We start from the raw sequence: 14,193 nt of genomic DNA, 5'->3' as shown, positions 1-14,193 counted from the left end.
GGCGAGAGCTGGCGGAGGAGGAGGGCGTACTGCCGGACTCCCGGGGTCCGAGAGCGCGTGAAGGAACATAAGGAAGAGTTGGGGGGATCCTGGCTTGCAGGTTTGAGAGGGGGCTGCGCGGAAACGGCCCGAAGGTGTGTGTTGGGGCCGGAGGGCGATCCCAGCTAAATCGTCCCATCCCAGTGGGGTTGTCTTCTGAAGGTGCAGCACCAGAGGTTGATGGGGAAGCAACTAGTTATGAAGGGGTAACCTAAGGGGAGAAGAGTGGAAAGCAGTGGACAGGACCCGCAAGCGAGAGGAGGTTGGGGCCCGGGACACCTTTTGTCACCATGGAAGCCTTCGTCCACCCGCTCTGTCCCGGGTGTATCCCGAGCTCCAGCCCTGGGAAAAAGGCATCCCTGCTGAGCTGCGCCGGGGCCGGCCAGCGCTGAGGTGGGAGGCAGGATGGAGGGGCGGGAGCCAAAGCCGAAGGGGCGGACACAGGGTGGCGTTTCGAGCCCTATAAAGGAGCTGTGTGTGTGCGCTCTCCTCTGCGGGCAGCAGCCACAGGCGGGGAACGCGGCGCGATGTCAGTTCGGTGCCACCAGAGCTCGGTGCTGGCAGGCAGCGCTACTTTAGCAGTCCTGGGGGCAGTGATGCTGCTCTTAGCAGAGCCCGCCAGCTATGGGAAGCACGTCGAGAGTAAGATGTCGGTGCGTACCGGCCTGCCTGCCCGCGCCGCCTGGTTCCTGCAGGAACTGCCCTCGTTCCTGGTGCCCGCGGGGATCCTCGCCCAGCAATCCCGCTCCCTCTTCGGACCGCCCGAGACTGTGCTTCTCGGTCTCTTCTGCACGCATTACTTCCACAGGTAGTGTCTTCCCCTCGCCAGCGCTAAGTGCCGCGTACTGCCGGGGTCCGAGAGCGCAGCGCACAGAGGAGAGCCGAGGAGGCAGCGCGCACCGCTGCGGCGAGAGCCGAGAGGGTCCTGTGAGGCGCACCTGGCGAGGACCAGGGCCGGGGTTGGGGCTAGGTGCTGGGGAGTTGGCAACTGGCCGCTGGAGGAGGTCAACCGTCACTACTCCGGCCCCCACGCCCCTCTCGTCCGCTGCAGATCCTTGGGCTGCTTGAGAGGAACCCGGGAGGCAGGGGCCCTGGAAAGCTCGGGTTGGGCAGAGGTATTGGTCAGGACTCTCCATCTGTGCGCTTGCCTAGGACACCTCACCACCTGCCCAGCTTCTGTTTCTTTCTTCACCTTTCCTTCGCATGGCGGGGGCAGGTTGGTTCTGGGATCTGGGAAGAGTCTTAAGTGTTAGTACCTTCCGAAGGAAACTCAGCTCAGAGGTTTTGATCAACTTTGTCTTTGCTGGTCTGAGGAGGGAGTGGACAGAGTCTGAGCTCTGGACCTTAAAGTTGAGATAGAGGGTATGTTGGGATCTCCTTGGCTTAAGCTAGAGCCCCACTTCTTAGGCCCCACCCCAAAGGGACCAAGCTCGCCACCAACTCATATTTCTTCCCAGTTTCCCTGGGACTTGAATTGTGAGTGGGTCAAAGTTAACTTAAAGCTCAAATGTTTTTCTAGATTAAAAATTACGACTTCAATAGCCGGGCGTCATGGCAAGTGCCTGTAGTCCTAGCTACTCCGGAGGGTGAGGCAAGAGGATTGCTTGGGCCCAAGAGGTTGAGGTTGCTGTGAGCTATGACGTCACAGTCATTCTACCCAGGGTGATAAAGTGAGACTCAGTCTCAAAAAAATAAAAATATAAAATAAAATTAAAAAAAAATTTTTTACAAGTTTAGAACCAGGCCTGCTGGTCTGGGAAGGAAAAACAGGAAAGAGACCAAGGAATATAAGGATTCAGAGAAAGACTATTAAGCCCCAATAAAGTCTCACAGGAAAAAGGAAGAACAGATTATTAAATTGCCTCCGTGCTGGATCATTGACTATGATCTCATTTAGCCCTACCGTAATCTTGTGAGATATGTATTTACTATGTCTACTTTACAAACAGATGGAGGCTGAGTAAGTTATGTGCTTGAAGGGAGATGAGAAGTTAGGGTAAAGAATGCCTCTGGAAGCTGCAAGGCATAATCCCCTCTCTCATAAGGAAAAAGTGATGCCTCATTTTGGTAGAAGGAAGTGTCAGAAACACGAATTTCAACCTCTCTCTTCTAATCCCCTCTTAACCTCTGCATCTTCTTCATGGGTCAAGATTTTATGTTTATGCAATCTTAACTGAATTCTCACTCTTTTCAAAAGATTAAGTATTGACAAGCAATAAGAGTTAAATTTGTATCCTTTTAACAAATATTTACTAAAAGCCCATTATGGACAAGGTTCCAGGGTAGTTATCAACCACTTTATTTTACCCAGACTTAAATGTTTTAATTTGCACAGAAAGAAGGATGTTGGGTATAGAAATAAGAGACCAACTTTTGATTTAACTGAGTTTGGAACAGACATTTGACAGAAAAATATGATTCTAAAAAGTTTCTAATACATTCCTTTTATCTTCAGGTTAACTACTGTCTGTTAGCACTGTAAACACCTCATAAATATTTTTTATGAGGTCATTTCTTCTTAGAGTAATGATTAGTATTTTCTGACAATCCTACTAACGTAATTTTTAGGCTTCTTTTTAAAATCAAAAAAACACTTTGCACACTAAATTATGACCATTACATTTAAAAAAATACTAAGGAAGTAATTACCCATAAAGTGAATATCTGCATCCAGTCCATCTTCTTCAGAGGAAATTTTAAAATATTAGAAAGAATTTGGGAATTGATTCTGCCTGAGGAGAAATTATCCACGGAAAGCACAATTCTGAGTTATTTGTCCCTGAGGCATCAGAGCATAGTATTTTTTCTGTCTTTCCCCTTGTCTGAATCCTTTGTCTGAGGTTAGTGGACTGTTGGCTCTGTTACCATTTTGAGTACTTCCTAGATGTTAACACTCTGCCAAACACTGCTTTAAGTATTTACTAATCCTTTTACCAGCCCATTTAGGTAGGCACTGTTATCACTCCCATTCTGGAGATGGGAAACTGAGGTAAAACTCTGATTCCTTGAGGTTACACAGAAACTTGAGGAGTCAGAGTTCAAATCCAGGCAGTTTGAATCAATCTAGATTTCTGGCTCTTAGCTATGATGATAAACTGTTTTATACTTGTTCTTACTACCTCATCCTCTTTGCTTTTAAAAAACTATATTTAGATTTTAAAGTATTATTTTTTAAATTATAAAAAGAATGTAGTTTTATTAGTGAAAAATACAAAAAATAGAAAAATTCATAATTTTATTATCTAAGTGTATTAGCTATCAATATTTTGGCATATTTCCTTTAAGTCCTTTATTTTTCTCCTTAGATTTTTACCATGCTTGTTATATTGGACATATAGTTTTTGTTCTACTTGACTACCTAACATTTTATTGTAAGTATTTCCCCATATTATCATAGAATATAAATATTTTCTCAATGGCTGTTATTTCATCTCATATAAAAATAATAATTTATCTATTGATTCATTTATAGTTAGACATTTACTTTTTTGTGGCTGGGTTAAATAATGCTCTGTTATACATTTTTTTCTACATTTAAATTCTTCTTAGAAGCTAGAATTATTTTTTTAATTGAGGATATAATATAAATTTAAAAAATCTGTTAAAAAAAAGGATTCCCAAAACTTGTTCAAAGGTTACAAGCATTCTTTGGGGTCTTGCGATGTATCTGCCTTGAGGCTTTTGGAGTTATTTGGCTTGATAATGATGGTGCATTAGGAGCATCAACCTGTCATGGCTTTATCCTGTCCTGTGTATTCTTTCTTTTTTCTTTCTTCTTTTTTATTGTTGGGGATTCATTGAGGGTACAATAAGCCAGGTTACAGTGATTGCATTTGTTAGGTAAAGTCCCTCTTTCAATCATGTCTTGCCCCAAGAAGGTGTGGCACACATCAAAGGCCCGGCCCCTCTCCCTCCTTCCCTCTTTCTGCTTTTCCTTCCCCTCCCCCATGACCTTAATTGTCATTAATTGTCCTCATATCAAAATTGAGTACACAGGATTCATGCTTCTCCATTCTTGTGATGCTTCACTAAGAATAATGTCTTCGAATTCCATCCAGGTTAATACGAAGGATGTAAAGTCTCCAATTTTTTTTAATAGCTGAATAGTATTCCATGGTATGCATATACCACAGTTTATTAATCCATTCCTGGGTTGGTGGGCATTTAGGCTGTTTCCACATTTTGGTGATTGTAAATTGAGCTGCAATGAACAGTCTAGTAAAAGTGTCCTTATTATAAAAGGATTTTTTTCCTTCTGGTTAGATGCCCAGTAATGGGATTGCAGGATCAAATGGGAGGTCTAGCTTGAGTGCTTTGAGGTTTCTCCATACTTCCTTCCAGAAAGGTTGTACTAGTTTGCAGTCCCACCAGCAGTGTAAAAATGTTCCCTTCTCTCCACATCTACGCCATTATCTGAAGTTTTGAGATTTTTGTGATGTGGGCCATTCTCACCGGGGTTAGATGGTATCTCAGGGTGGTTTTGATTTGCATTTCTCTAATATACAGGGATGATGAACATTTTTTCATGTGTTTGTTAGCCATTTGTCTGTCTTCTTTAGAGAAGGTTCTATTCATGTCTCTTGCCCATTGATATATGGGATTGTTGGCTTTTTTCATGTGGATTAATTTGAGTTCTCTATAGATCCTAGTTATCAAGCTTTTGTCTGATTGAAAATATGCAAATATCCTTTCCCATAGTGTAGGTTGTCTCTTTGCTTTGGTTGTTGTCTCCTTGGCTGTACAGAAGCTTTTCAGTTTAATGAAGTCCCATTTGTTTATTTTTGTTGTTGTTGCAATTGCCATGGCAGTCTTCTTCATGAAGTCTTTCCCCAGGCCAATATCTTCCAGTGTTTTTCCTATGCTTTCTTTGAGGATTTTTATTGTTTCATGCCTTAAGTTTAAGTCCTTTATCCATCTTGAATCAATTTTTGTGAGTGGGGAAAGGTGTAGGTCCAGTTTCAGTCTTTTACATGTGGATATACAGTTCTCCCAACACCATTTATTGAATAGGGAGTCTTTCCCCCAAGGTATGTTCTTGTTTGGTTTATTGAAGATTAGGTGGTTGTAAGATGTTAGTTTCATTTCTTGGTTTTCTATTCAATTCTAAGTCTCTATGTCTCTATTTTTGTGCCAGTACCATGCTGTCTTGACCACAATGGCTTTGTAGTACATATTAAAATCTGGTATGTTGATGCCGTGAGCTTTATTTGTATTACTAAGAACCGCCTTAGCTATACGGGGTTTTTTCTGGTTCCATAAGAAATGCAGAATCATTTTTTCCAAATCTTGAAAGTACGATGTTGGTATTTTGATAGGAATGGCATTGAATAGGTAGATTGCTTTGGGAAGTATAGACATTTTAAGAATGTTGATTCTGCCCTTCCATGAGCACGGTGTGTTCTTCCATTTGTTAAAATCCTCTGCTATTTCCTTTCTGAGGATTTCATAATTTTCTTTATAGAGGTCCTTCACCTCCTTCGTTAGGTATATTCCTAGGTATTTCATTTTCTTTGAAACTATGGTGAAGGGAGTTGTGTCTTTAATTAGCTTCTCATCTTGACTGTTATTGGCGTATACAAAGGCTACTGACTTGTGGACATTGATTTTATATCCTGAAACATTACTGTATTATTTGATAACTTCTAGGAGTCTTGTGGTTGAGTCTTTGGGGTTCTCTAAGTATAAGATCATGTCGGCAGCAAAGAGGGAGAGTTTGACCTCCTCTGCTCCCATTTGGATTCTCTTTATTTACTTGTCTTGCCTAATTGTATTGGCTAGAACTTCCAGCACTTTGTTGAATAGTAAAGGTGACAGACAACTACTTTGTCTGGTTCCACTTTTAAGAGGAAAAGCTTTCAGTTTTACTCCATTCAGTAAAATATTAGCTGTGGGTTTGTCAAAATAGCTTCAATCAGTTTTAGAAATGTGCCACCTATGCCTATAATCTTCAGTGTTCTAATTAGAAAAGGATGCTGGATTTTATCAAATGCTTTTTCTGCATCTATTGAGAGGATCATGTGATCTTTATTTTTGCCTCTGTTAATATGGTGGATAACGTTTATGGAATTGCCCATGTTAAACCAGCCTTGCATCCCTGGGATGAAGCCTACTTGATCATGATGAATGACTTTTTTGATGATAAGCTGTAATCTATTGGCTAGGATTTTGTTGAGAATTTTTCCATCTGTATTCATGAGTGAGATCGGTCTGAAATTCTCCTTTTTGTTTGGGTCTTTTCCTGGTTTTGGTATCAGGGTGATGTTTGCTTCATAGAATGTGTTGGGGAAGATTCCTTCTTCCTCAATTTTTTGGAATAATTTCTGCAGTACAAGAATAAGCTCTTCCTCGAAGGTTTGATAGAATTCTGGTGTGAGGCCATCTGGACCAGGGCATTTTTTGGTTGGAAGATTTTTTATTGTTTCTTTAATCTCAGTGCTTTAAATTGGTCTGTTCAGGAGCTCTATTTCTTCCTGGCTGAGTCTAGGGAGAGGGTGTGATTCCAAATATTGATCCATTTCCTTCACATTGTCAAATTTCTGGGCATACAGTTTCTGGTAGTATTCAGAGATGATCTATTGTATCTCTGTGGGATCAGTTGTTATTTCCCCTTTATCATTTCTGATTGAGGTTACTAGAGATTTTACTTTTCTATTTCTCATTAGTGTGGCCAATGGTTTATCTATTTTATTATTTTGTTCAAAAACTAACTTCTTGTTTCATTAATTTTCTGAATGATTCTTTTGTTTTCAGTTTCATTGATCTCTGATTTGATTTTGGAGATTTCTTTTCTTCTACTGACATTAGGCTTAGATTGTTCTTCTTTTTCCAACTCCATAAGATGGCTTGTAAGTTTGTTGATGCGCTCTCTTTCTGTTTTTTGAATGTAGGCATCTAAAGCAATGAATTTTCCTCTCAAAACTGCTTTTGCAGTATCCCACAGGTTTTGGTAGCTTGTGTCTTCATTGTTGTTATGCTCCAGGAAGTTAATAATTTTCTGTTTTATTTCTTCGTGCCCCTATCTGTTATTCAACAGAAGTTTGTTTAATTTCCATGTCTTTGTGTGGGGTCAAATGTTTTTGTTAGAGTTGAGTTCCACCCTTATTGCCTTATGATCTGAGAAGATACAAGGTAAAATTTCAATTCTTTTGATTCTGTTGATATTTATTTTGTGTCCCAGGATATGATCAATTTTGGAGAATGTTCCATGGGGTGATGAGAAGAATGTATATTCTTTATCTTTGGGGTGGAGTGTTCTATATGCGTCTATCAAGCACAGTTGTTCCAGGGTCTCATTTAAATCTCTCATATGTTTGTTTAATTTCTGTTTAGAGGATCTGTCCAGCTCTGTAAGAGGAGTGTTAAAGTCCCCTGTTATTATGGTGTTATCGGATATCATATTGCTCAGACTGAGTAAGGTCTGTTTCAAGAATCTGGGAGCATTTAAATTGGGTGCATAACTATTTAGAATTGAAATGTCTTCTTATTGTATTTTTCCCTTGACCAATATAAAGTGACCATCTTTGTCTTTTTTGACTTTAGTTGCTTTAAATCCACCTGTATCTGAAAATAAGATTGCAACTCCTCTTTTCTTCTGAATTCCATTTGCCTGAAAATTTGATTTCCAACCCTTGATTTGGAACTTTAATTTGTCTTTTGAAGCCAGGTGTGTTTCTTGCAGACAGCAAATGGATGGCTTGTTTTTTTTTTTAATCCAGTCAGCCAATCTATGTCTCTTCAGTGGGGAATTCAAGTCATTAACATTTATTGAAATAATTGATAAGTGTGGTAGTATTCTATTCACCTTATTTTGTGAGAGTCCATTGCTTAGTTTTATCTTTTGCATCAGTGTGGAGGTTAGGTTCTGTCCTTTAATTTCTGAATTTTTACTTTGCTGCTGATCCATTGTGATGGTCAGTGTGTAGAAGAGGTTGAAATATTTCCTGTAGAGCCGGTCTTGTTGTGACAGATATACAAACATTTCCTCAATGTTTGTATATCTGTAAATGATTTGATTTCTTCACCAATTTTAAAGCTTAGCAGGGTACAACATTCTGGGCTGGAAAGTGTTCTGTTTAAATAGATTAAAGTTAGATGACCATTGTCTTCATGCTTGGAAAGTTTCATTAGAGAAATCTGCGGTCACTCTGATGGATTTGCCCCTGGAGGTCAACTGGCCCTTTCTTCTGGCAGCTTGCAGAATCTTTTGTCTTGACTTTGGACAGGTTCATCACAATGTGTCTTGGAGAAGCTCGGTTAGAGTTGGGGCAACCTGGAGTCCAATATTCCGCTGAAAGCAGTGTGTCAGAATCTTCGGTGATATTTGGGAAATTTTCTTTTATAATATTCTCTAGTATGTCTTCCATTCCTGTGGGGTATTCTTCTTCCCCTTCTGGGATTCCTATAACTCGTATGTTGGTTCACTTCATAAAGTCCCATAATTCTGACAGTGAACATTCTGCTTTCTCTCTCTTCTTTTCTGCCTCTTTTACTATTTGAGTTATCTCAAGAACTTTGTCTTCTACCTCTGAAATTCTTTCTTCTGCATGGTCTAACCTGTTGCTGATACTTTCCATTGCATCTTTAAGTTCCCTAATTGACTGTTTTAGTTCCTTCAGCTCTGCTATATCCTTTTTATATTCTTCATATGGTTCATCTCTTATTTGATTCTGTTTTTGGATTTCCTTTTGGTTATTTTTCACTTTATTAGCAGTTTCCTTCATTGTTTCCATCATTTCCTTCATTGTTTTCATCATATGTATTCTAAATTCCCTTTCTGTCATACCTTAGATTTCTTTATTGGTGGAATCCTCTGCAGTAGCTACCGCATGGTCCCTTGGAGGGGTTGTTCTGGACTGGTTCTTCATGTTGCCTGGAGTTTTCTGCTGATTCTTCCTCATGAGTGATTTATTTTATCTGTTTCCTTGCCCTAATTTTTCTTTCACTCCCTCTTTCTCTTTAAGTTCCTGTGCCTGTGGACTAAGGTTTCTATGAGTCCTTTTGGTATAGGACCAGAAGGATGAGAAGGTTGAAAAGCAAGAAGGGATGAAAGAAGGAAGGAAAGAATGAAAAGAAAATAGAGAAAGGAGAGGGGGTTGGTAGAAGGAATATTGACAAAGAGAAGAGAGGCACAGAAAGAGGGAGACAGAGCAATATAGGTGTACAGTAGGGTACTTTGACGCAGCGTTAAAAAACCCCCAGCCTCTGGGGGTGCCTGGTTGGGTGGTTCCCTTGAGGTCAGCAACTCTTTGCTAACCTGATCAGATGCAGTACTCCACCTCCACCAAGTAGAGAGGAAACACAAAAATGCTATAAATCAAACCAAAACAAGCAAACAGAAAACTTTACGGGATAAAATTGGGTGAAAAACCAAATAATAGGGGTAGAAACACTAGCAAAAATGAAGTTCTACTTATTGAAAAAGGCAGCAATGGGAAATTGTATTTATACTAGAAAACTGGATAAAGAAAAGGAAAAATCTGTACAGAAAAGGTTGAAATTAACAAAACAGCAACAACATCAAAATAAACAAAAACAAACAAACAAAAAAAAAACCAACCAAAAACAAAGCAGTATATATATCTTGTTGAATATTGTCTGGGCAACAGGAGGTCTTCTGGGGTTTGAGATGTTAATTAGAATGCTGATATGACTGGAAGTCTCCACTGATTTCTGAAACCCCACGGGTAGACACCCTAAGTTTCTCTTCAGCCCCCTTAAAAGGCACTTCAAGCTTCTAAACTTGCTAAGCAGAAGCTTTCCCAGGAAAGTGCTTGTCGCTGGAAACACTGCTGAAGTGTCTATCCACTTACCCAGTGTGGCAAAACCGGTCTCAGTCTGTCCCTGAGGGTTAGGGCTGTAAGGCAGCTCAGACCCCGTTGTTAGGCTACTCAGTCACTAGGTTACTAGGTCCTGCCCAATACTTGCTCTGCAACCCCTAGGGCAGACCTTGTTGGGGCAGTTCTCTCACAATGGCTCCCTGTGGCCCACACCCAAACACTATTAGCTCCGTCCATCTGGGTCAGTGGCTCAGTCTGGGGTCCCAGACAATGCCCAAAGTTCTCCGCACTTCTGCTCAAGCTCTCCCCAAGGCAGTTCAACTGAGTGCTAAGTCCAAAAACACCAAAACAGTTCACAGGTAAGGCCTTTCTGGTTTGCACTCTCACTGCTACTGCACTTACAGCTGTTAGTGGGATTAGACTGATCGAACACACGTGTTTACTTGCCAGTTTTCCACTGTTTTTGTCCTCCTCTTGGGGTCCAGAAGTCTCTTGCTGACTCCCTGTATCCTCAAAGGGATGATTATAAGCAGATCCCACCAGCCAGAGATGCCTGGAGTCTTATCTCCCCAGACTCACGGTGCCCAGATGCAAGGAAGCTGTCACTCGGCCGCCATCTTCCTGTCCTGTGTATTCTATGACATGGAGAATATGATGGAGGAACAAGGTCTTAGGAGGAAGGATGGCTCAGATTTGGCTCAGACCCTTTTGGAAAGTGTCCCTTGGAGCCTGTTCAGCACAGCAATATGTCTCATTGGATAGAAGTTAAAACCCTCTGCACTTTTCTCAAAACAAAGAGACACACTGGAACGTAGGCTACATAGATTTAAGGGTGGTGGTTTTTGTCTTGTGTCTTTATGGTTGTATCCCCAGTGTATAGAAAGCACAGATACACACTTGGTACTTGCTAAAATTTTTTGAATGCGTGAATGAACTCTACTTCTAACAACAGTACAGATGGAATTTTGGGAGAGCTGGCAATTGCTTGGGAATCATTATTGCTGAGATTGCATGGCTAGGTCACTTCGGATAACTTTCCTCCCTTCAGAATCTATTGTTGTGGCTGTCCAGATTGCTCATCCACATGAAAATGATTGCTGCTTGAGCATATTGTCTAATCCCATTGTCAAGGTCATTTGAAGTCAGAGTATCTCACCTTTTGTTGACCTCAACTGAAGGTGCGCAAGGACTCTGTTCAACTTTGATCTTCATTTTCTCAAGAAAATATACAGTGGGCAACACACCACTTTTGCATGGGTAATGGATGTCTTTTTCAAAAATTAGATGAAAAAGAACTATCTTTTTGCCAAGAAAGGTGACTATTTTGTAAAAGGTGCTGGATATTGTGACCTCTGATGATACACATCTGGAAGCAGAGTGTATTATACACAAGAGCCTGCTTGAAATCAGAGTGATATTTCCTAGGATTCAGATGTGGAAATATTTTTCTAATCAGCCAAATAAAATGATGGCTTTGATAAGAATCCTTTTTGTTTTATTGATCAGTTCATTCTACAGGAATGTAAATTCTTCCTCATCCTTCCTCTGTAAATACAGCTGTGATACTGTTCCTTGGGCTTTTGTAGCAGGCAGCCTGGCTTTTTGTGAGGCACTTCACACCCTGGATCATGATGATATGTTCTAAGGAAACTAGCCTCATGTGTTCAGCCTCCTCACTTTACAGAAGCAAAGAGCAAAAGGTTGAGTCAGTTAGGGGCAAAGTAGAGACTTGGAACATGAGTCTCCTTGTGGGTCTCTGCCAATGCTTCTTTGATCTTATAAGAGGTGCAGATGTCCCAAATCTTCAGAAGTAATAAGACCTCACTAAGGAAACTATTCATTGGCTAAGAATCATCATGATAATTAATGTTTACATTGGAAACAATAGACAAATTGCTCCTCCTACAGATTAAGAAGAAATACTTAGGCAAGATAGGCAACACTCTTGTGTTCACTTAATCACATAATCAGGATGTTTGTGAGGCATAATTTGAATCAATAAAGATTAACTGAAGGATATTTTTACAATAGAATCAGAAACCTTTTTCTGTGAAGAGCCATATCATGGTATCTATTGTAAAAATTCACCTCCACTGTTGGAGCAGGAAAGCAACTACAGACATGTGAGCAAATGGATGTTGTATTCAATAAAACTTTATTCACCAAATCTGGCAGTGGGCTGGATTTGGCCAGTGGGCCATAGTTTACCAAACTCTCCTTAAGAAAACGGAGTGGCGTAGCTTTATATTCACTGCCCTGGTAATTCTATACTAAAACTTGGTTAAATTCTATAGCAAAGAAGCAGCATATTTTAGAAAATTTCTGCTACATGGAAGTGGGGACTTGACAGCAAGCATCGCTTTCTGCAAATTCTTAGGTTTTAAGTTCTTTATTTGAACCCCTGTAGGAAATAGTAGGAATCATGGAGTTTGCATTCTAAATAGGCTGTGTTTGCCAAAAACATAAACAAGCTTTGGAGATGATAACCTTTTCACTTTTACCACATTGAAGAAACCAGAACTTCTTGCTGATTTTTAATCTAACTTAATGTCACTTAAAAAGAACAAACAAAATAAAGAATTCAGATAAGAATTCAGGGATTCAGATGGGCAAAGTAGTGTTTACCAAGGTACATGCTAGAGGAAGAGGCAGAGTGGAGCTGGAACCCAGTACTCTGGATTGTTATCAGAGTCCTACATGCTCATTCCTATTCTAGGTTGGATGGGAGATGCAAAGAAGTACAGTACCTGGTACTTGTCCTTTAGGAAAGAACCATCACTGTGTGCTTATCACCCTTCCTGGGGTGAAATCTGGCAGCAGCAATGTCAGTCTGTGGACCAGGCAGGTGGGAAAATGTACACTGAAGGGAGGAGGGGCCTGAGGAGGACCGCAGGCCTGCCACTGGACATTTGTGCTGAAGGCCTAGAGGCTTGTCTGTGTTTGTACATGAGACTTAGGGCCGATGACTGGGTAAGTTTTGAAGGGGTCCCCGAAATGGCACCCCTCTTCTCCACCCAAGTTCAAAACTGACTGAGAGATAAACTTAGAAATTAGACTACTAGAGACAAAATGTTGCTGCTATTACTGGTAAAGCTTGTTTGGGGGAATGTGGCTTAGATTTTAGGTCATGTGGACCTCCTAATGCTGTTCCTCAAAAACATTCAGCAACAACCATAGCTGGACAGCCACAAGCTTCTTCCAGTAGTACCTGTTCTGAAAAGACAGTAGAAGGGCTGAGCTGTGTACATCCTTTGAGAGGTCCTGCTTCAGATTAACCAATCAGATAATTCATCTTTCCTTCCTGGAGGAGAAACAGGTGAGGGAGAGTGGGAAGTCCCAGAGGGATGCTCTAATGGAGGGCCCTTGGCAAGTTGGAGGGGAGCATGAACATTTTTTTTTGTTGTTACTAGATACAATACAAAAATTGTCTATTGATTTTTGCTAGAGCCTGGCAACTTGTTTCTGAAACTTGGGGTACTTCCCACTCTGCTGTTAATTCTCTGCTGTGTACGGTAATGGGGATATCAAAGTCTGGACTCAAGTTGTTTAAAAAGTTTCTGTGTTCAACCCAGGAGCCTTTAATGAGGCTCAGCTCAACATAGGAGCTCTAAATTTTAAAAACCTCTGAACTGGGGCCAATAATGCAATTTGCCCTCCATTTGGTTATAGAAGGGAGAGGAGGGAAGGGGAAATCACTATTTATTGAGCTCTGGGTGTTCCAGGCATTATGTTATGTGCTTTACACTGGCTATCTCATTTTGTTCCTGAGGCAATCACTATTATTAGTGCTTTTTCACAAGTGATTGCAGGGCAGAGCGTTGGTGGGGTGAATTGGGAGTGAGGGTGGAAAGACAAATACCTGACCTGCTCCTCGGAGGATGGCAGAACCAGATTTGTGGGTGGGGATGTGATGCCTGTCAGAAGAAGGGGCCCATTTGGTGATTTATGACTTAAAATCACCTTGTACTCCATATATTTAGTCTTGAAATTCTCTCTACTTTTTAATCCAAACGTCTTCTGTATTTATGCCCTTCAATTCAATTCTACTATCCAAGTCTTAAATCAGGCTCTGGGCCATTGCCAAAATTGTCCTATTATACTTGTTCCATGTTGTCAGGCTGATTCTAGAAGTTTCTGGGAAGAAAATAGGCTAATTTGCTTTGAACATTTTCCCTATCTATGAATCATCTCAAGATCCTTTACTGTGTACTGACTTTGTTTCTCTCTTTTGCCTCTCTCTGTTTGTCTTCTAGTATCAACAGAACATGATCTTTTATCCCTCAAAATGTACCTTTTCTGTGCCTCAGTCTCTCAGTGTTACTTACCTGATGAACAAATCTCAATACCAGGGCATTAGGCTTTTTTTTTTTTTTTTTAT

General features: G+C 40.8%; 1 protein-coding gene across 1 annotated transcript in view; it reads left to right on the top strand.

The window, feature by feature from the left end:
* The first annotated feature begins 522 nt into the window (after window positions 1-522).
* SRD5A2 (steroid 5 alpha-reductase 2) overlaps window positions 523-14,193 on the top strand; it is a 93,709-nt gene continuing 80,038 nt past the window's right edge. Inside the window, exon 1 of the mRNA XM_053587823.1 lies at window positions 523-847. Within this exon, the coding sequence (XP_053443798.1) occupies window positions 567-847 (281 nt within the window). The 5' untranslated portion in view covers window positions 523-566. The remainder of the gene's footprint in view (window positions 848-14,193) is intronic.

This window comes from Nycticebus coucang, chromosome 4 (assembly GCF_027406575.1).
Source record: "Nycticebus coucang isolate mNycCou1 chromosome 4, mNycCou1.pri, whole genome shotgun sequence".
Classification (NCBI taxonomy): Eukaryota; Metazoa; Chordata; class Mammalia; order Primates; family Lorisidae; genus Nycticebus; species Nycticebus coucang.
The sequence above is the reverse complement of the archived record's forward strand: the minus strand, read 5'-3'. Positions and strand labels throughout refer to the sequence as shown.